General features: G+C 59.4%; 1 protein-coding gene across 1 annotated transcript in view; it reads left to right on the top strand.

Moving 5' to 3' along the window:
* Window positions 1-20672, top strand: part of ZFYVE28 (zinc finger FYVE-type containing 28) — a 60409-nt gene that overhangs the window by 6625 nt on the left and 33112 nt on the right. Inside the window, exons 2-5 of the mRNA XM_023520231.1 lie at window positions 13211-13351; window positions 17906-18043; window positions 18718-18920; window positions 20416-20505. Coding sequence (XP_023375999.1) covers window positions 13211-13351; window positions 17906-18043; window positions 18718-18920; window positions 20416-20505 — 572 coding nt within the window. The remainder of the gene's footprint in view (window positions 1-13210; window positions 13352-17905; window positions 18044-18717; window positions 18921-20415; window positions 20506-20672) is intronic.

Genomic DNA, 20672 nt, shown 5'->3' with positions numbered 1-20672 from the left:
TCCTGTGCTGTGTTGTCACCGCTCCTGGAAAATAACAGCGTGTTGGGTGGTTTTCATGAAATGTTAGGTATTGTGTGAATCCCTCTGCCATTCGCCGTTTAAAATCTAGACCAGGGGAAAACACGGAGCTCGGGGGGCACCTCTCCTGACTCTTCGCTCTTGGCTCAGTCGAGGGGGTGCTGGCCAGACTCCCGGATCCGACGCGCGAGCTTGAGGATCACTCCGTCGGGCACAAGTATTTTCGATCCTTGAACAAAAGGGGCTTCACCCCTGCTCTGTGTCCCACGTGTCTGATGCCGTCTCCTGGAGAGAAGGGACACGCCTCGCCAGCCCGATGACGCTGGCCTTCTAACGGGAAAGTCAGGGGGTCACGAGGCCTGGCCTGGCCATGTGGGAAGGAGATTTCCTGACCTTTCCCGGGCCAGCTCCCGCCCAGCATCCACTCTGCCACTCACTGCGCTGGGTGCCAGCTCCGCTGCAGGATAGGGGATGGCGCCCGCCCACCGGCTCTGCGGTTGACGTCAGAGCCAGGACAGCTCTACCTAGAAACAGGCCTCGCCTGTGGCCGAGTGCATGTCACATGTGACTATTCCTGTGGCTGCAGGCCCTGTGTGGCCACCACCCAGACGCCCAGACCTCTCTGCCCTGGACTGTGAGCTGGGGACATCCCTTGTTTGAAAGGTGGTGTTGCTGTGCTTGGGACCACGTACCAGGTCCATGAAAGATCCCACGCAGCGGGCACACGGAGACCGTGTTGGAGAAGGTGGGTCCTCGGGTCTGAGACGTGGCTGCTGTGGCGTGAACTGCTGTGACCCAGAAATGCCACCAGCAGCAGGCAGAACAATGGCCCCAAAGAAGCCCACACCCTGATCCCCGGAGCCTGCGAGTAGCTTAGATGACGTGGCACAGTGGAATGAAGGGTGTACGTGGTTTCAAGTCGCTCATCGGCTGACCTTGAAATGGTGGAATGGTCCTGGATCATCTGGGAGCCCACGGGGACCACAGGGTCTTCAGTACTGAAAGATGGAGGCCGAGGATGGGCAGAGGGAGCCGTGACAAGGGAAGAAGCTCTGAGAGACGCACCGTTGCTGGCTTCAAAGATGGAGCAGGGGCCATGGATCGGGAACCATGGTGGCCTTAGGTGCTGGAAGAGACAAGAAAATGAGTGTCCCCTAGACCCTCTGGAAGGAGCAGCCCTGCTGACCCCCAGATTCCAGCCAGTTAGACTCCTGCTGGAATTCTGTCCTCCAGATCCGTGAAATAACACATTTGGTTGTTTTAAGCCATTAAGTGTGTGGCTATTTGTTACAGCAGCAATAGGGAAGTGATGCCTGCCTCCTGGGGCCATGTGCACACAGCCGGGGCTGAGTGAGAACGTTTGTGGATCTGCTCACCCAGCAAAGACTCGGAAGAATCTGGGTGCCCCTGGGGGGCGTAGCTGAAGGCGCAGTGGGGCTCCACACGAGGAGGGATGATTGTAGAACAGTCAGCAGAGGGCAGAGCGCACAGGATGTGACAAATCAAAAGCCAGTCTCAAAATATCACATACGCATGACATCCTTTTTATAGAGTTAAAAACAACCAAAAATACATTTTAGAACTACATACGGCAGCAGCCAAGCTGCATTAAAGGGGCCGTATGAGTCAGGGTCTGGGGTGCAGGTAGCTTTAGGGGGGCAGAGGGGACCGGGGGTACGGGTGGGGTTCTACCTGACCTTGGCTGGTGGGCTCGTGGGTGCTTATTGCACGATTCAAAACAACCCTGCCCCGTGGAGCTTGTTTGCGTAGTTCAGCGATCGTGGCCTCGGGGCCCGGTGGCCCGTGGCCTAGTGGCCCGTGGCCTAGTGGCCCGTGGCCTGCCTCCCTCCGGAGAACTCCCAGCCCAAGAGTTTTAAATCAGCGTGCAAATCGCGTTACGTGTGAAACAGCACACGCCTGTCATGTACGCGGATCGTCTGCTTAGCGAGGGGAAGGCAGGCGTTCTGTGTGCAGGGGAGGAGGAGGGGAATGGGGGGCCCTGCCCGCAGCGGGGCTGTAAGATCTGGGGTGCCTTCCGACGTTCGGCACTCCAGGAGCCGCAGTGGACCTCCCTGGGGCTCTGCCGACGGGCACTGGTCAACCCGCGTGGTCAGTACGAGGTGGCAGGAAGGACACAGGCTTTGGTTCCTCCAGGGGGGCTTCGCAGGGTGGCTTCCCCCGTCCCCCCCCCGACAGGAGCAGAAGCTCCCGCTGTTTGGCCTGGGTCTGGAAGGGGAGAAAGCCTTCTCTGGGGACGCCAGGACCTGTTCCGCACGGACGTGTGTGCGTCTGCTTTTCAGACAACTCCTCTCGCTGACCTCACGGTCAGAGCCGAGTGTCCGGGCACGGTGGCCAGGTGAGTCCCGGGTGAAGGAGGGGACTGCAGGTGGGCATGTGACAAAGGAATGGGGACGACATGTGTCCTTTGGTAACTTTTCCCTTGAGTTATGCGAGTCAGCGGCTGCAGTGGGGTGGTCTTAGCAGCCCGTAAGTTATTCCATTCACTCTAGGGCAGCGAGCGGTCCCCGGCCTTTGTGGCATCAGGGACCGGTGCTCCCATGAGAATCCGATGCCTGAGGATCTGAGGTAGAGCTGGGGCGGGGATGCTGGTGCTGGGGAGCAGCTGCAGACACAGATGGCACTTTGCCCGCGTGATACCCGTCTGCGGCCGGGGGTTGGGGACGTCTGCTGTGAGGGACAACTCTACCCGGACGTGTCTGTAAACACCGGCCTTAAACAACATCTTTCCCAAATGACACACATGATAGGCCTCGATGAATGAAAAAACTGTGACTTTAACGCACTTTTTTTGAGAGTTCTGCATATTTTACACTGTCGGGTCCATTTTTAATCGTCATCTTGTGTCTGATGTAGATGACACTTCAGGCATTAGATTCTCGGTCTGGCTGGTGGTCATGTGGTACAGCTGGGGGCAAGGGTGGGAGTGGGGGGCCTGTCCTGGCCTGCTCCGCGCCAAGGAGCTGCTTTTCCCAAGGACACTGCTTTTTTTACTTTAAGGTGGAATTCAGGTAATACAAGGTTAACCACTCTAAGGTGAATAGTTCGGGGTGTTCGGTGCATTCACAGCGTTGTGTAGCTGCCACCGCCGTCCAGTTCCGAAGCGTGTCATCGCCCCAACGCAGACCTGCACCGTTACCAGCCACCCCCAGGCCCTGCACCCCCAGCCCCTGCACCCCCCATCTGCTGGGGGGCTGCTTAATGATTAATTTTTACATTTAGTTTTATGATGACTTGTCATTGTCAGCAGGATGAAGGTCGGCAGCCGCGGGGTGGCATGAGGCACCACGCAGTGGCTCTGCGACCTCGGCCGGTGGCCGGGCCTCTCCGTGCCTGTTTCCTGCCTCCTGATGAGGCTGGCCATGGTGTCGCACGCAGGAGTGGGGGAGGGAGGTGAGGTGGGGCTCACGGAGTGGGGTGGCGCCTAACTCACTGCGGCCCCCCAGGGCTCCACACCCACAGGTGCACTTTGCGGGCTCCACATCCCCATCCCCAGGTAGGTGGCCTGAAGAGAGGGGCCAGCAGGCACCACGCACCTGACACCCGCCAGGCTCTGCGGGGGCTCTGTGCACGGGCCGCCAGGCCCCATCCGGACTTGTGGAGGTTTTTCTAAGGATGGGGGGTCCCCTGTGCCCTCTCAGAGGTCACAGACTCTCGCTCCTCGTGAGGAAGCCTCAGCTCGGCTGTGAAGCATCGCAGCTGAAGACCATGTGTTCTTGACCCCGTCCGGGCCCAGGCGGTGATCAGGGCCCCAGCCCTGCCCCGCACTGCCCGCCAGCGAAAGGCATTGTTTCTGTGCAAGAAGTAAAACAATCGAAACAAAACAAAAATCTTCATATTTTTCTGATTATCATAGTAAGTTCACGCTCATTGTAAAATAGACTCGAACCTCTGACAGCCAGGGAGGTGGGAGGGAGGCAGCTGGGGGAGCGGGCGTCCGCGTGCGTGTCCTTGCTCTGCATGCGTGCTGTGCTCTGTGTGTGTCCATGCTCCGCGTGCGTGTTGTGCTCCGTATGCATCTCCGTGCTCCGCGTGCGTGTCGTGCTCCGTGTGCATCTTCGTTCTCCACGTGCATCTCCGTGCTCCGTGTGCATCTCCGTGCTCCGCGTGCATCTCCGTGCTCCGCGTGCATCTCCGTGCTCCGCGTGTGTGCTGTGCTCCATGTGCATGTCGTGCTCCGTGTGTGTGTCCGTGCTCCACATGTGTGCCCAGGCGTGGCCCGGTGCAGACCCAGGCTCACATGTGACTTGCAGCAGGGTGTCATCATGGGTGCTTCTGGGAGCAGGTATGGCCGGGTGGCCTCTGCCGGGTGGCCTCTGCCGGGTGGCTCTCCTGCTTTTGCAGTTTCAGGGCTGTCTCATTCCTGAGCTCCACGTGCCTCCGTCCGGCCTCTGCCCTCCCCTCCGTTCCGGCTCGACCCCTCTCCTGACCTCACACTGCATCTGTCACAGTCGTGGGGCCCTGCCCGCGCTCAGCCTTCATCCCCCGGAGACCAGGGCATTAGCCCTGTCCACGCTTGCTGGGACGGTCACTCATTCCTGTCCCTGCTCGGGAACTCGGTCTTAGGGTCCAGAGGCTCTCAAATGCGCCTCTCCAGAAGCAGCTTCTCCTGGTGCAGGGGCTCCTTCCAGAACGTTCCTCCTTCAGAGCCTGGGCTCCAAGCGTCTCTGAGGAGCCGTGGGGAGGGACCCTGTTCTCCAACACTGCTTGTCCGCCCTGCGGGCTCCTCGGGGACTCGTGCAGCCCGAATGGGGCGCACAGGCCGAGCCCCCACACCCAGCAGCACTGTGCCAGGCGCAGCGAGGTACAGAGGACAGAACCCAGGTCCCTGGTTCTGGATGCTGATGTCGAGGGGGACAGTGGGTGCGACATGTGTGACAGGCTCACCTGTCCGTCCCTGGTGCGGAAGGCTTGGCTCCCGGGGGCCGCTCTGTGAGCCGGGCATCCGTGACACACGCCTGACGGCTGTGACGAGCCCGGGCAGGCCAGCGCAGAGAAGGGCTCCGGGCCTTGTCGGTCTGCCAGTGCCTCTTAGGGCCAGAACATTCTAGATCTGCAGAGGGCCTGTCAGGCCTCTGTCTGTAGAAGCCAGGAGGTGGCGGCGTCTGTGTCAATTTGGACACGTGCTTGAGACAACGGGCGGATAAAGGCACTTTGATGAGAGCTACATGCTGGCAAAGGTGACTGGCAGTCGGCAGCGTCCGGGTGCCAGGGCACACGCGGCGCCTCGAGGAAGGTGACCGCGGCTGGCAGCTCCTCCCCAGACCCCCGCACCCTCCGCCCGTGGGCGAGTCTGAGGATGGGCAGCGGTCCTTGCTCAAGGCAGGTCCTCAGCTGTGGTAAAACGGAAGGAGGTTCGACCGCGCTGCGGCCACCTCGCCTGGAGACGCGTTCGATCACGCGGCGTCTCGGCTGCCCTGCGACCAGACGGTCCTCCCCTGCCTCTTGTCCCGCCCACCAGTGCCAGCTCATGGGCTCACGAGAAGGCCACCGCGGCGGCCAGTGACTCGCCGCAGGGACACTGAGTAGTCGGAACGCCCCAAAGGCAGCGCCAAGGAAGACGTAGGACCGCGATGGGACTCGGCCGGAAGCCACTGTCACGCGCTCACGCCGTTTCGGCCAATTGTGTGATGATACTCAGTGACCTGATCGAGAGGAAGCGTTCAACTCAGCCTCACAGTCACAGGAAGTTTTTTCAGAAGTTTAAAATTCTATCGACTTATTGCCGCCCAGACACTGGGCGGACGATGAGCGGCAGACCGAAGCGTAAGAGACTCCGCGAGGGTAAAGTTTCGTGAGGGGCGTGGGGTGGAGCGTGGATCCAGGAGGTGGAGCAGCCGCGAGCCACGTCCGTCTGCTCACGAAGCTGCTGTCTGTCGTGAGGGGCATTTGAGCCGGGAGTGATGGGTGACTGTCCCCCGGTCTCACGCGTGGGCACCGCCGGCCTCTGCCGTCCCGTCGACTTCGGCTCAGCGTTGCCGCTGCTGGCTTGCCGGTTCCCGGTGCTCTCGAGAACCGGGCCGTGTCCACGCTGCCGCCTCAGTCTGGACTCGGAAGGTCCAAGTGCCGCTCTGTGTCCCACTGTGGCCAGCCTTTGACCTTGGAGGCCGTGCCTGCCCCGCACACGGCCATAGGTTCTGCAGCAAGACTGTGCGTCTTGGGGCCTCAGCCATCACGACACGCTGTCTGTCCACCCACCCAGCCTTGACCCAGCTCTTGCCCTGCGGGATGGCCCGGCAGCCCCCCCAGGCCAGGTAGCCAGGCCCGTGGGTTCCAGGGTGACCACCCGCTGCCGTGGCCACCAGGACGCCCCAGAGCCTGCAGAGAACCAGGTGAGGCCTGCCCCATGGTGTGGGGGGGGCACCCTCTGCTCAGAGCCCCTATCACTGGGCACCGGGAGCGGGGAGGGACAGGTGAACCCCGCCGTCTGCCCTTCGTCTCTGGAACGAAGGAAGCGTGAGCGCAGCCGGAGTGACGTCCCGGTCTCCAAGGGCGCGCTTCATGCTGCGAGTCCCAGATCTGTGTCACAGGCACGTCAGGCCTCCTTCCTGGGAATGCGCAAAGACCCGCTTCAAAGCGGTTCTGACGGAGGTCCGGCCTGTCTTCCCAGCGCTCAGCTTCTAGCAGGTCAGGGGACGATGTCCTTCTTTCTGAGGGACGTCTGCATCAGTTCAGATTCTTTCTGCGTCACTGCACTGTGGTTGTCCCTGTGGCCTTTTCCAGTTTGGAGGCGTTGCACTCATGAACGAGGCAGGCCCCGTGTGACCGTGCAGATGTAGTAATTTGGGGGTAGAAACGTTGCGATGCGCTCTTGGAGACCTGTGGGCAGGAGGGGCCGTCGCTGTGTCGTTAGGGTCGTCCCAGCTTTTGGGATGAACCGAGCACAGCGGTGTTTCGAGAGCTTCTGTGAGGAACGCAGGAGCAGGTTTGTCACCTCTGCTCGGGGGCCTGGGGTGAGTAAGAATTGTCCCCAGATTCTCCTGGGCAGAAGTCCCAGAGGTTAACACTGTTTCAGCTCTTGGGGATGTTTACCTTCCTCTTTACACTTTTCAGACTTTCTGTACTTTTCACAATAAAAAAAAAATTAAAAAACGATCTTCTGTTTAGTGCACTCTGTCAAGGCATGGTCCTCTCTCAGAAGTCGTCCCCAAACTGTAGCTTGTCCTCGAGGCCCCCGTGCTGGACGTGGACTGAGAGGACAGTGCTGGTCTGCTCTGTGGTCAGGCAGCGTGCGTGTCCCCAGAACCGTCTCTAAGTGCACTCGCACACAGTGGGTCCCCAGAACCGTCTCTAAGTGGACTCGCACACAGTGGGTCCCCAGAACCGTCTCTAAGTGCACTCGCACACAGTGGGTTGTTGTTTTCGGCCTGGCCTCTGACTCAGCCTGAACATTTGGAGGTTCATCCATTTGCGCTGTTGGGAGCCTGTGGCCCGGCAGTGAGCTTGAACTTGTAGGGAGGAAATGGTCCTTTGCCGCTGGCTCTGTGCCGTCCAGGGAGACTTCCCAGGAGTCCAGTGAAGACCCCATGGGATGTTCAGCTCTCGCGCTGTTGTGGGGATGCATGTGAGGTTTAATTATTTGCCCGCTGCCGTCCGAGGGAGTCGTGTGTGTGCGCACGCGTGTGTGCACGTGCGTGCGTGCGTGCATGTGTGCATGTGTGCACGCGTGCGTGCATGCGCGCGTGTGCACGCACGTGTGCGTGTGTGCATGTGTGCGCGCGCATGCGCGTGCGCTTGTGCACGTGTGTGCATGTGTGCGCGTGCGTGTGTACATGTGTGTTCTTTTTCTCCCCCGCACGAGAATCTGCGTTTGAGTTTCTTTCCTCGTCTTTCTGAGCACACACCTGTCGGGTCCTCTCCTGCCATCTGTCAGGCCTCTAGAACGTCCGTCTATATTTTTTCCTCTAAAAAAGCATAAAAACCGAGTATAGGCTCTTGCCGGACTGTTTTGCAGATAATGTTCACCCTCCGATCAGGTGACGGCACGCAGGCGGGAGCAGGTGTTCTTTTGGGAGGGCTGTTTTTAAAGATGGGGTCGTCCTGGTCGTCTCTCTGACCAGTGCCTTCGGTGACGGGCGACACACAAGTCGAGTGCCCCTGAGTGTTGTGTGAGTTATTAATAAACGGAACGACGACCACAACATTCAAGCAGAGCAGGCGGACGCGCCTGCGTGGGTGGCTTCGGGAATCCGCGAGGCCCCGCCCAGGGCGGTGGGAGGCTGGACTCGGCCGGGCAGGTGTGTCCAGGGGACATTCCGTGTCCCTAGGCCTCACCCTATTTCCCATCCTCCTTCTTCCCCTCTCGATGCCTGGACCAAGTCCCCCTCCCTCCGTCTCTCTGGCTCCAAGTCCCCCCGCCCTGCTGCTCCTGTGAGGAGCGGGACTCGGAACCGAATGGGTTCGAGGGACAAGAAGACTCTGGGATGCGAGAGCACCTTTGTCCGCGTTCCACACAAGGCCCGGTCGTCCTTCCTGTGGGCACTTTGGTGGATAGTGGGCACCGTGTCCTCTTGGCAGAATGATCTGGACTCTGCATCACGCAGAAGGATTGCACGTAGAACACCTGCCACACATGGACTCGGGCCCGGAGCAGGTGCCGTCAGAGCGAGCAAGGTGGCCATCAGTATCCGGGGGGCGGGGGAGGGACAGCGGTCGAGGACATGGTGTGACCCGGCACCCCAGGTGGGCGCCCTGTGCAGGGCCCTGTGGCAGCCCGACTTGGTGGACAGAGGTAGGTGGAGACGACCCCCCACGGGCCGGGTCCCCACATCTCCTGGGCAGCTCTGGGCCATCAGGGTCCAGGCACAGGGCCCCCCATCCCGCCGTGCTTCCCTGCAGTGACAGGAGATTGGTCCACAGAGCGCCCAGGACAGAGGATGGGATGGGGGCGCTACCCCTTCCCCACACACTGGCAGGGGTCGGGAGCCCGCAGCCTCACGTGCGACCCCAGGTGTGGTCCTCTCTCCTCATGTGTCCAGTAGGCCTTGGGCTGAGCAGCTGCCTGGCCAGGCTCACGGAGTAAACGGACCAAGACTGGAAAACAGATGAGAATTTCTCTGTCTCTGCAGAGACGCCGGGATGAGCGATGCCCCTGCCGTGCCCTGGGCGCCGGTCATCAGGGTGCCAGGCCTGTCCTTTCTGTGGCTGCTCGAACCAGGAGAGTTTCTGGCAGAAGCTGTGGCCAGTGGCGGGAATGAAGTGTCTGCCAGTCCCTCCTGCTGGCCAGCGAGCTGTCTGCAGCCTGAGCAGGAGAGGGCAGGCAGTTGGCTGGGGTGGGGACAGGACTAACCAGCCGCTAGCCACTGATGGGCGGGTGACGGGGCCGCAGCACGATGACAGACGTGTGCACCTGTCTGGGCGCGGGGCTGAGGGGCCTGGGCCGGGCAGCCCTGGGGTACTGATGCAGTTAGGCCAGCTTTGGGGATACGGGTCACAGCTGCCCAGGGTGTCTGGCCTCGGCGGGGCTGGATGGTCGGGGAAGACCAGCAGGAGGGCATTGGGAGGCGGTGTGCAGTTCTGGCCCTGGCAGCCAGTGGCCAGTGAGTTTCCCAGACAGCCCAGCGTGGCCAGGCAGTGTCTCCGTGGCCAGGGCTTGAGCATCAGCCGGCTGCGGGGCTCGGTCGGAGGGAGCAGCCGAACCCGAGTGCCGAGACCAGGGGCCTTCCCGGGGGTCTGCACGGCCCTTGCTCCTGGCTTGGCAGCAGGCGCCCGAGCCTGACTGCGCAGCTGGTCCGGGAGGCCGAGGGCCCCCAGTCCTCACCCTGAGCGCTCCGGCCTCTGTCCAGCTGCTCTGGGCAGCAAGGGCCCATGGGGGTCTGCCTGGGAACCAGCGTTCAGGGCCCAGCCTGTGTCCTGGGACAGCTGCTGGGGGAGGGTGGCCCAATACCCGCAGCCCCCGGGTAGCACCCACCTCTGGGCTCACGCTGGGTGGGGCCGCGGGGAGCTGTGCTGCCTGTCCCACCTCCTGTCACCCCCTCATCTGCCCGCTCCTGTGGCGTGGGGTCAGTGCTGTGGCCCTGCAGAGACAGGACGAGGAGGTGCCCTTGTCAGGTCCTCCACCTGCAGTGTCCCGTCCCTGCTGGGGAAGCAAGGGGCACGAAAGGGGCCCGCCGGTCACTCTCACCTATGCGGACACCAAGAGTACTCAGGGGTGACGGCTGACTTCTGGCCCCATCGTGAGTGGCGGTGGGACTTTGGCCATGAATTTTCTTCCTGAGCTTCAGTGTGTTCATCTGGGTCAGAGGTGTCGTGTGGGGTCACCTCACCGAGGGCTCTGGGTGGTCCCCAGGGAGTCCCAGGACTGGGGATGCCAGCCCCCTGGGGGCGGCTTGTGGTCCATGTCACATTCTGCCCCAGCCTGGCCGACCAGCCTCAGCACTCTGGGGACACTCCAGCGTCGGGTTCAGATGGGCTCCTGGGGGCAGGGCTGACCTCGCTTCCGCCCCTGCACCCCGAATCCGTGTCCACGTCTTCATCCGACCTCACGGGACGGGTGTTGGGAAGGTGGACTTAATCAGCTTTGCAGTGAGTCCCGAGTGCTCGGCCCTCCACCCCCGAGCCCAGCATGGCTTTGCTCTCGCCTCTCCTCCTCCGAGGCCGCTGGTTCACGGGGCACCTGACCTCCTAAGGGTCACCTGACCTCCTAAGCCACACGCTTTCTTCATGAGCTTTATTTGTCTTCTCGTGTCTTTGAGAAGATATTGAGGGTGGGATTTTGAGAGCCGTTCCGACTGGGTTCTAATTTATCCCCTCACAATTTTTATTTCAGATGGGGCGGGCCCTTCCTGTTTATATCAAGCGATTCTCTTTGTTGAGGGCGTTTTACTCTGGACAGTAAAGAGTTCAATTTAAAAGTTAATTTAAAAATGTTGAATCACGCTGGCTCATTCAAATCAGAGAAAGACAGTTTGTCATGTTCCTGAAATACCTCCTCCACTCGTCCCGCCTGTGAGCTGGCTGGGGGGTGACCGGCTGCTGGATCACTGGGACCTGAGTGATGAGCAGGAGAGTCAGCCTGGTCCCTCACCCTCTGCACACTGCGCAGTAGAGCTGGAGCAGCCCCGTGCTTCCTCTGGGTTCAGTTAATCAGTGCAAACGTGGTTTGTGAGTTGTGTTCGTTCACTTCCGGGCACCCCGCCCGCAGGCTGCCTCGCACGGTGCTGGGGCCTCTGCGGGTGCCATGGGCACGATTATGTCACCGATATGATTGTGTGGCTGACAGAACCCATAAAGATGCCCCTCGCCCCGTCCTGTGGCACCCTTTTCAGTCCTGAGGGGGCTGAAAAGCTATCTCGGGGATAATTGAAGTTTTTAAATAGCATAAGCCTTTCACGTTTCCGTGAAACAGAGATACCCACTAGTTTGTTTTTAAACTTTCTGAATTCTCTAATTTCTTCTGCTGTGTGTGCTTACGGCTCTTTCTGCTCTCGGTCGGCATATTTGTAGGCCTGGTTTTAAGGTCTTTAATTCATGGAAACCCAAGCCAGGTAGGACCACAGGCTTTGTCTCCGGCCTTGACTCCGAGGCGGCAGGTGCTGGCACGAGGGCCATGGGCCCTGCTCCGGGAAACCTCGAGGCAGAGTGAGAGAGTCTGTTCCTCGCCATCACGGAGACGTTTAGCGGCCACGCGAGTCTTGGGGGCTGGTTTGGGCGACTTCGGTACTGCGTGCTGAAGTCCCCTTGCCGTGCCTCTCCACGGGGGCAGGCGGGCACACTCCCGTCCTCCACGGGCCCACCATCCCCTCCTGTCTTCTCCCCCCAGGTAGGTGCCTGCCGGCCCGAGGCACGAGTGAGCCCTGGTTGGGGGTCGGAGGGCGAGGGTCTCCGGCCATCTGTCCAGGCCGATCCTTCCCTGCCCCCCAGATCCTGCCTGGAACCAGAAGAGGCTCCAGCATGGGAAGTTTGGGTAGCGGAGACGTGTGGATGAGGGACTTAGGTCACACTGGGGGAGGGCACCATTTGGAGCATCGGCCGGCTCCCCACTCACACACGTGCATGCACTCAGATGCACACACACACGTGCATGCTCGTAAGCACGCACACCTATGCATGCATGCATGCTCACATATGCAGATGTGCCACACCCATGTACACACACGTGCAGCTCATACGTGTATACTCACATACCCAAAGCGTTCACATGTGTACACACAGGCACACAGACACCACATAGCCACACATGCACACGCATGCATGGCCCGTGACGCCCCCACAGTCCCACATGTGCACACATGGTCACGTCACCCTCTGCAGAACAAGAGGAAGGCGTGTGTGTGAGCCACAGGGCTGGGCACAAGCAACGCGCCCTTGAGCCTCAGGCCCCTCCTGGGTCCACGGAGGAGGATGGCTAGTCCGACGGGGACAAGTGACAGGCAGGGCTTTGTGTTCCTGGCACCGCGGCCACCTTCAGCCTTTCCTGAACCTGAATCATCACTGCCTCCCTGGGTGTGGTTCGCACAGCCGGAGCCGAGCCTCCCTGGGCAGCAGGTGTGGGTGGATTCGAGGTCGGTCGGAGTGGCGAGGCTTAGTGCCAGGGCAAAGGCCGACCCGGGCCCTTCCCGGAGGCGTGGGTCCGGCCCCGCACCGCACCCTCTCAGAGCAGACAGCCCCCCGGAGGTGTCGCTACCCGGCGCCCTGCATCCGGTCCTGGCCTGTTTGCGGGGCCCGGTGGCGGCTGCTGGCCAGACGGGCTGCGGGGACAAGCGCAGAGAGGGCTCGGCTTCGCACACCTGGTTTTTGCCGGGAGACGCTGTCACAGCTCGACGTCTGCGTGGGACCGTCCTCCACCCCTGGGAAGGGAGCTGCGGGGTTTGGGGCTGGGAGGATCCCAGTGGGCTGTGGTGACTGGGGTCAACTCCTGAGCCGCTGTCAGGACGTGCTGTTGGTCAGGCGGCCGTGGACTGCACTGTCCCTGCTCCCTGTGCCCCTGGGTCGTCCCATCACGGCTGCGGCCCTGCGATGTGGCTTCTCCACAGAGACACTGTCCTCAGGTGGCCTGAGAGGCAGGCACAGCCCCGTGGGCTGACATGCAGAGGGACCAGGACAGGCGGTGTTGAGACGAGCGGTTTAAACACTCATGAGGGGGCTGCTGGGGAGCCCGCCCTGCCCGCCACTGGGGCGCCACGGCGGGAACAGGCCGCCTCCGCCCGCTCACGCGCTGTGCCTTCTCCCGCAGAGGTCCGACCCGCAGCTGCTGGCCCAGTTCTACTACGCCGACGAGGAGCTGAACCAGGTGGCCGCCGAGCTGGACAGCCTGGACGGGCGGAAGGACCCGCAGCGCTGCACGCTGCTGGTCAGCCAGTTCCGCTCCTGCCAGGTGAGCCGGCCGGCCGGGAGGGCGTGGGGGCCGGCGCCGTGCACCCCTCCCCGGCACCAACCCCGCCCCGCAGAGACCCCGTCTCCACCTGCGGTCACGGTCCTCTGCCCGAAAGGCTTTCCTTAGCATTTCCGCGGTGCGGGTCTGCTGGCCTTGGGTTCCTTCGGCCTTCGCCTGGATGAAGGACTGTTTTACTGTCAGTTTTTTTTTTTTTTTTTAGGTTTTAGTGTCCTATTTATTTATTTTTTGTTATGGTGACATTGGTTAATTAAATCCAGTAAATAAGGCATGTACATACTGCATCGTGTGCTCACCACCCGTAGTTAGATTTTTCTGTCGCCGTGTATTTGACCCCCTTTCCCCGTCTGCCTCCTTCCTCCCCCTCTCCCACCCACTGGTGACCAAAAGTCTCCTGTCCACGTCCAGGAATCTCTGCTCGTTTGTCCTGTTCATGTGTTGCTTTTAGGTTTATATCCCAAATATGAGCGATATCATGTAGTTTTCGACTTTTTCTGTCTGGCTTATTTCGCTCGGCGTGATTATCTCGAGGTCCCTCCACGTTGCCGCGAGTTTCGAAAGATGCGTTGGCCGGGTGTAGAATTATGAGTTGCCGATCGTTTTCCCTCAGCACGTTATTGGTGTCATGCCACCGGCCTCGTCCCCACGCAGAGCTGTGACTCTCCGTCTCCGCTCCCCGTGCGTAGCGTGTCTTTCTCTCTCTTACCACTTGCAGGATGTTTTTATTAGTTTTGATCAATTCGCACATACTATGACCTGATGTATTTTCCTCCGTGTGTTTTTGTGTTTAGCATTCATTGAACTTTTTGCATCTGTGTTTATAGTTGTTAAATTTAGAAAAATATTGGCAATTATTTCTTCAAATATTTTTTTCTGTCGCATTCCTCCTCTTTTGGGGTCTTGAATGATATGTATATTTCACATCTTGAAGTTGTCCTACAGCTCACCGGCGATATGATATAGTATCATTATCATTATGATGATGATGATGATGATGATGATGATGATGATGATGTTTTGTGATTCGTCTGGAGAGTTTCGGTTGTTCCGTCTTCAAGTTTATTGTTCTTTTCTTCTGAAATGTCTCACCTGAGTTTAATCCCATCCGGTGTAAATTTTCCATCGCGAACCTTGTGACTTTCATCTCTAGATCAGCCCGGGTCCTTCTCCTCCGTTGCCCCCACATGAGTTTATGACCACATGGACGCCGGATGTAACGGTGGTGTCAGCGACCCGGCTGCCCCTCCCATCGCCCGCGTCGGGCCTTGGTTGGTTCTGGTTGGTTGCTCCTCTTGTAATCCCGGTTCTTTGCAGGCCTGGTGGGTTTTCACTGGGCCCTAACGTTGTGAGTTTTACCTTGCTGGGTGCTGGCTATTTTTGTGTTCCTAGGACCATTTTTGAGCTTTGTTTTTGGGCTCTCGCTGGTTTTTTAGGAACAGTTTGATCCTTTGGGGTCCTGTTCTCTAGGCGGGATCCGAGCTGTGTTTTTCTGGGGCTAAGTCTCCTGTACCACGCGGGTAAGACACTGGGTCCTTTCCCGACACCTGGGAACTCTGAGCCTTTCTACCATCCGGCCCTGGGAAGGCTCTGGCCGCTGCTCCGTCTAATCCTGCAGGTCCGTCTTGCCCGGTCCTTGCAGACACGTGGTGGTCAGTTTCCTGCTGAATACTCAGGTCCCCAGACCTCCAGGTGCCGGGCAGCTCTCTCTCCTCTGGTGCCCTGTTCTGGGGATGCCAGCTGCCTCAGTTTTCCTGGACTCGCAGCTCTGTCTCTTCAACCAGGGAGTTTGCTGGGTTCTACCGGGTACCCTCGTCTGTGCCATCACCTGGAGATCCCCTCAAGACAGCGACCAGGGTGGTCGTAGTTGTCACCCTGTTTGTTTCTCTCCTCTCGGGATCACTTGTTGCCCGATGCCGAGTGTCTTGAGGACCGGTGTCTTAATTTCTCCCGTTGTTGTTTGAGGGAGTAAATTTCGTTTCTGTTCTTCCATCTTGGCTGGAACCAGAAGTCCCAGTGAATGTTTATCAGGCAGACTTTGTGCTGGGCACAGTTCTAGGCACTGGGGACCCATCCGTGAATAAAAAAGACCCTGGCCTCGCCCTTGGCAGTGGACGTTCCAATGGGCCAGGCAGGGTAGGAGAGAGTCTAAGCACCGCCACCCAAAGGCCACACAACTTCGGGCGAGTCGTGCTGCCTTGCTGAGCTCAGATTTCTGGAGCTTTTTTTTTTTTTAATGTCACTTCTTCCCCACACTTCCTTTTGGTAGCCATCAGTTGATTCTCTGTATCTAAGGGTCTGTTTCAGTAATGTTTATGCATTTTTTTTTTTTTTTAGATTCCACACATTAAATGAGATCATCTGGTATTTGTTTTTCTCTTTCTGACCTATTTCACTCAGCATGATACCCTCTAGGTCTAGCTGTGGTGCCGCACATGCCAAGAGCTCATTCTTTTTCATGGCTGAGTAATATTCCATCGCATGTATGTGCCTCATCTCTTTATCCAGTCATCTATCGATGGACATCTAATTGCTTCTATATCTTGGCTATTGTAAGTAATGCTACAGTGAACATGGGGTGTATGTATCTTTTCGAATCAGCGTTTTGCATTTCTAGACCCTTGGCTCTTACTAAAACCTGACATTTACCGAGCACTAACTGTTGTCATTGCCATTATTTGTTCATTACTTCATTGAATCATGAGAAAGGGACCTTCCCACCCAGAAAACCTTTTTTAAAAGAACTCATGATGGAGCCACTGGGTGTCGGCTGAATATCGGCTGAGTGTTATTTTTGTGTCGTGGAGGCTTAATGTGTTCTGCGCGGTGCAGAATTTCCTTCAGAATTTAGAGTATTGATTTTTGCATCAGAAGATCCTGCTTCCCGCTCGTGGCGATTTTTCATATCTGCTTCCTAAGGAAAATGAAACTCAAGCCTCAGAGGCAGAAGGAGGGGAGACGCTGAGATTTAACGCTGCCGAGGGTGAGAGGTCAGTCAGTGCAATCTCTCTGGAAAGCAAGCTGGCAGATGGTAATCAGAGCCAGTAAATGGAGTTTAAACCCTTGACCTTGTCATGCCACCGGCACTGAGGGGGTGCTAAGGAATCAGCCCCAGATTCAGTGCCGTGCCCCACGACGGTGGCCGCAGCGTGATTTGCGGTGGTGAAGTTAGCAACATCGTAAAACATCCCAGGGAAGAGGACCGCAAGATGCCGGCCTGTCCTGTGGCTATCCGTCATGAGCTGGATTCGTGATGCTGTAACATGTCCCCACAGCAGCTGACAGCAGGACACAAAGCCGTATGTCTGTGCACAGGAGGACGTCGGCTCTGAAGGCAGGAGGACACGGATCAGGAGGAAATATGTCCAACCCGCAGCCCACCCCTCAAGGACATTCTCTCTGCTCCTGGGCTTCCCCCACGGTCCCGTTTCCCTACTGCAAAATGTGCATCAATTTTATCCTTAACAAATTAAAGGGAAAAAAACCAAGCTTTCAACGTTCCTGTATTTCTACAGAACGAATGGTAGATGTGTGAAGAACAGGACCATCTCGAAGGAGAGAATAGAACGTAGTTTAAGATGCAATAAAAGTGAGCTTGTTACCCCTGTACACACAAAGCGTTCGAAACGGCTTGTTATCCTTTGCGTTTTGAACGTGAGGAAAAAAAGTAAAACCATTTTTAAGGGCCTTTAAAACAAAAGTTACCATTATTGAGGTTTGCCATGAGCCAGGGCAGAGCCAAGCGTCTTCATGCTCACGTGGTCCTCCCGGCCTCCAGGAATCATGGTCTCCCTTTTATAGCCACCCAGGATCAGAGAAAGTAAGTGGCCTGGCCCAGGCTGCACAGCGTGAGGGGGGGGGTCACCCGGGGAGGAAGCCAGCTGCTGGCTCATATACATACAGGTTGCTGCGATTGATCAGCTGTTTCCAGAGGGGTCGGGAGGGGTGGGGAGGGGACACACCTGGATGAAGGGTCCCTCTGAGAGGCTGGTTTTATGTCCTGTCCTTTATTGCTGTCACTCCAACAGCAGACAGAGTCTACCTATGCTGTCAACACACTCAGGACGGCACAGGCTGACAACGGCCATGAAAGCAGCACAGTGAGTGGCGGTGGAAATGAACTTGCCGTGTGTCCGTCGACCTAGCTGTTCCATTTCTCCAGCTGTGCCCCTAGAAGGCCGTGCACAGGTGTTCCAGGAGGGGGCCGGTCATGGCAGCTGAGGCCGCAGGGAGCGTGGTGCAGGGTGGCAGGGAGGCTCAGGCGCATGGCCCGGCCACTACGAGGGTAAAGCGAGAAGCTCCCCGTGTGGCCCGGTGAGCGGGGAGGTGCAGAGCTATGTGCTCTGCGGCCGGCGCTCCAGGTGAATGTATGTAGCCTAGTGAGCGTGGGGGGCAGGGCACGAGGGAGGAGGCCGCAGGAGTTTTGCTCTCTACTAGGTCCTTCTGGAATGTCGTGGCCACTGTGCGGCGCACACAGACGTGCTCCTGTGTCACAGCCATCAGCCGCGTTACTGTGGTGCGTGTCTCCTTCTGTTTCAGGACACCGTGTTAAACATCATTAACCAGATCATGGACGTGTGCATCCCTCAGGACCGTGCCTCGAGGGACTTCTGCGTCAAGTTCCCCGAGGAGATCCGTCATGACAACCTGGCCGGCCAGCTGTGGTTTGGTGCCGAGGTAGCGGCCGCCGCCGGGCTCCAGGGTCACGGCGTTGGCATTGTCCAGCCGTTTCTCTGTGAGCCTTGGTCAGCCCTGGAGCATGGCCCTGATTGGGGTGTCTGGGGAGCTCCTGTGGCTGGGCAGGGAGGGGACAGGAGGCACGTGACCTGGGGCTCTGTCGGCCCTCCTCTCCTGCCGGCCCCTGTGACTGGGGCCCAAGTCACAGTGAGAGCATCCGTCATCTCTGCCATGGCTGCTCTGGACTTAAGAGAAACCCGGGGGAGCAGGCCCCGTGTCCCTGAAATGCTTGCCCCGGAGCGAGCGGAGTAGACTTTGAGGCGGGGGTTTCCCAGGAGAGAAGACTTGGGGGGGCGGGTCTTAGGGATGATGGCCACACCTCAGCCTGGCCACAGCCCTTCATCCCTCCTGTCCCATGCCCGCCCGGCTTTGGGGACCACAGTCCCCTCCTGAGGACCGGGCCATTCTAGGTGTGGGCTGACTTGAGCTCCCACTGTCCGCAGGCTGCAGGGGGACGTGCACCCACGGGAAAGAGCCGGGAGTGGGAGGTGGGGGGCCCCTGAACCCTGGACGGCCTGAGACAGGCAGGCCTGTCTGTTGGGCTCCTTGGGCCTGGGCGTGAGGCGGTGACTCCGGAGAGCTGGCCGCCGTTGAGCCGCGTCCTCTGCCCGCAGTGCCTGGCCGCCGGCTCCACCATCATGAACCGGGAGCTGGAGAGCATGGCCATGCGGCCGCTGGCCAAGGAGCTGACCCGCAGCCTGGAGGACGTGCGGGGCGCCCTCCGCGACCAGGCGCTGCGGGACCTCAACAGCTACACGGAGAAGATGAGGGAGGCGCTGAGGCACTTCGACGTCCTGTTTGCAGAGTTTGAGCTGAGGTGACCCGAGGGCCCCGCACAGTGCTGCGGGTGTGGGCAGCCACCGCCTCGGCTCGGTGGGAGGGCGTGTGCCAGCCCCGGGGGGCCCTCCTGATAACTCCAGCTAGAAATCCTGCAGAGGGAGGGGCTGCAGCCGCTTCAGACCTGTTTGTAGGTGTCGGTAAGCCCTGGAGACAGGCAGAGGTGACCCAGGGATAAAGGGGACCCCAGGCGTCCACCCTCCCCACCGCCACCCCCCCACACAGCCCAGGGGTAAAGCCCCTCGGGGGTCCTGCAGTAAAGGTCATCGTGGTGCCAACTCCAGCCCCCGTCCGCTGCTGCCTCCCCCCCGTCTGACCTCCCGTCTCTGCTTTTGAGCTCAAGCCTGCGTCCGCCCTATCGCTGCTCCCCAGCTGCCCTCTTCACCCCACCCGATCACCCGTTCACCCCACAAACACGACACTGGCTCTGTGTGCTCGGGTCTGGGACGCAGCACGAGCAAGGAGAGAGTGGCCGCTGCGCTGGGGCCTTGGTACACCCAGCTCCACAGGATGAGGGCAGGGCCCCCCCAGGTCAGGGGAGTGTGTGTGGATGGCACGGCACCCCTGTCCCACCCCACGTGCTCACCCACTGCCACCGCTGGGCTCGGGGCGTGCACCCTCCCTGTGCTTGTCCACCCCTTTGCCATGCCTGTCCCCCCATGTGGCCCAGGGAGCTGCTGCTGCTCCTTCAGAAGGCAGGGCCTGCCCCTGTCTGCTCAGTCACTGCCCGACCCGGGGGCGGCCCACGGGAAGGGGGTTGGGGGGCCTGTGCCGGGGGCCAGGCATGCTGCAGGCGTCCACAGACACGGGTGAGAAAGAGCAGGGTCAGTCCATGTCCACGGGGGTCCCAGCTAATAAAAGTTGTCCATCTCATAACCTGTTGGCCCCCAGGAGGAGACGGAGTGGGCGTTAAAGGCCGCGGTCCTCTCTGGGATGAGGGAGACTTGAGCTTCGTCTTCCATCTTGCCCAGACCTCCCAAACGAGCTTTCGATACGAGAAAAAGCTAGTTAGTGATTTAGAAGGGAAGAAAAATGTCCCCTCTGGGGAGAGGTTGGACAGACTGTCGCTCATTTACGTCCACTCAGCAAATGTCCTGTGCGCCCCAAGTCCCACCTGGTGCAGCTCCCCCAGCCACTGATACACCTGGCCAGCCCTGGGGGTATGTTCACCGCCTGTGTGTGCATTCATTCATTCATTCATTCGTTTGTTCGCTTGCTCACTGGTTAGGGCTGGCACCCAGGCAGGGGACAGTCAGGGCTGAGGGTGGCAGGGCTAGGGGACCGAGGAGGCACCGGGCTGGCTCTGGCTCGGGAGGAGTGCCGAGTGGCCTGGGTGGTCATCCAGGTAGCCGTGGGTGGGTGAGGTCGCTGATGCCACACTGTGGCGGGGGACCTCACTGGTCCCACCGGAGAGCCTCTGGTCCAGGGGGTGCTTGGGACCCGAGGGCAGCCCTCACCCCCTCACGTCTTTGCAGCTATGTCTCTGCCATGGTGCCGGTGAAGTCCCCCAGGGAGTACTACGTGCAGCAGGAGGTCATCGTGCTGTTCTGCGAGACCGTGGAGAGGTGAAGGGCTGCTGCCCGCAGGGCCCCAGGCAGGGAGGCGGAGCCTCCTCCCCCCACCGTGTCCTTCTTCCCCTGGGGCGGGGCCTGACTCAGCCCCACATCCTTTGCTCTGGCCCCAGAGGGCACATCCTGCAGGAGAAAGTCACAGTTCTGTGGTAGAGGAGAGG

This window comes from Pteropus vampyrus, unplaced genomic scaffold, assembly GCF_000151845.1.
Source record: "Pteropus vampyrus isolate Shadow unplaced genomic scaffold, Pvam_2.0 Scaffold253, whole genome shotgun sequence".
NCBI lineage: Eukaryota > Metazoa > Chordata > Mammalia > Chiroptera > Pteropodidae > Pteropus > Pteropus vampyrus.
Note: the sequence above shows the minus strand (reverse complement) of the source record. Positions and strands in the feature narration are given on the sequence as shown.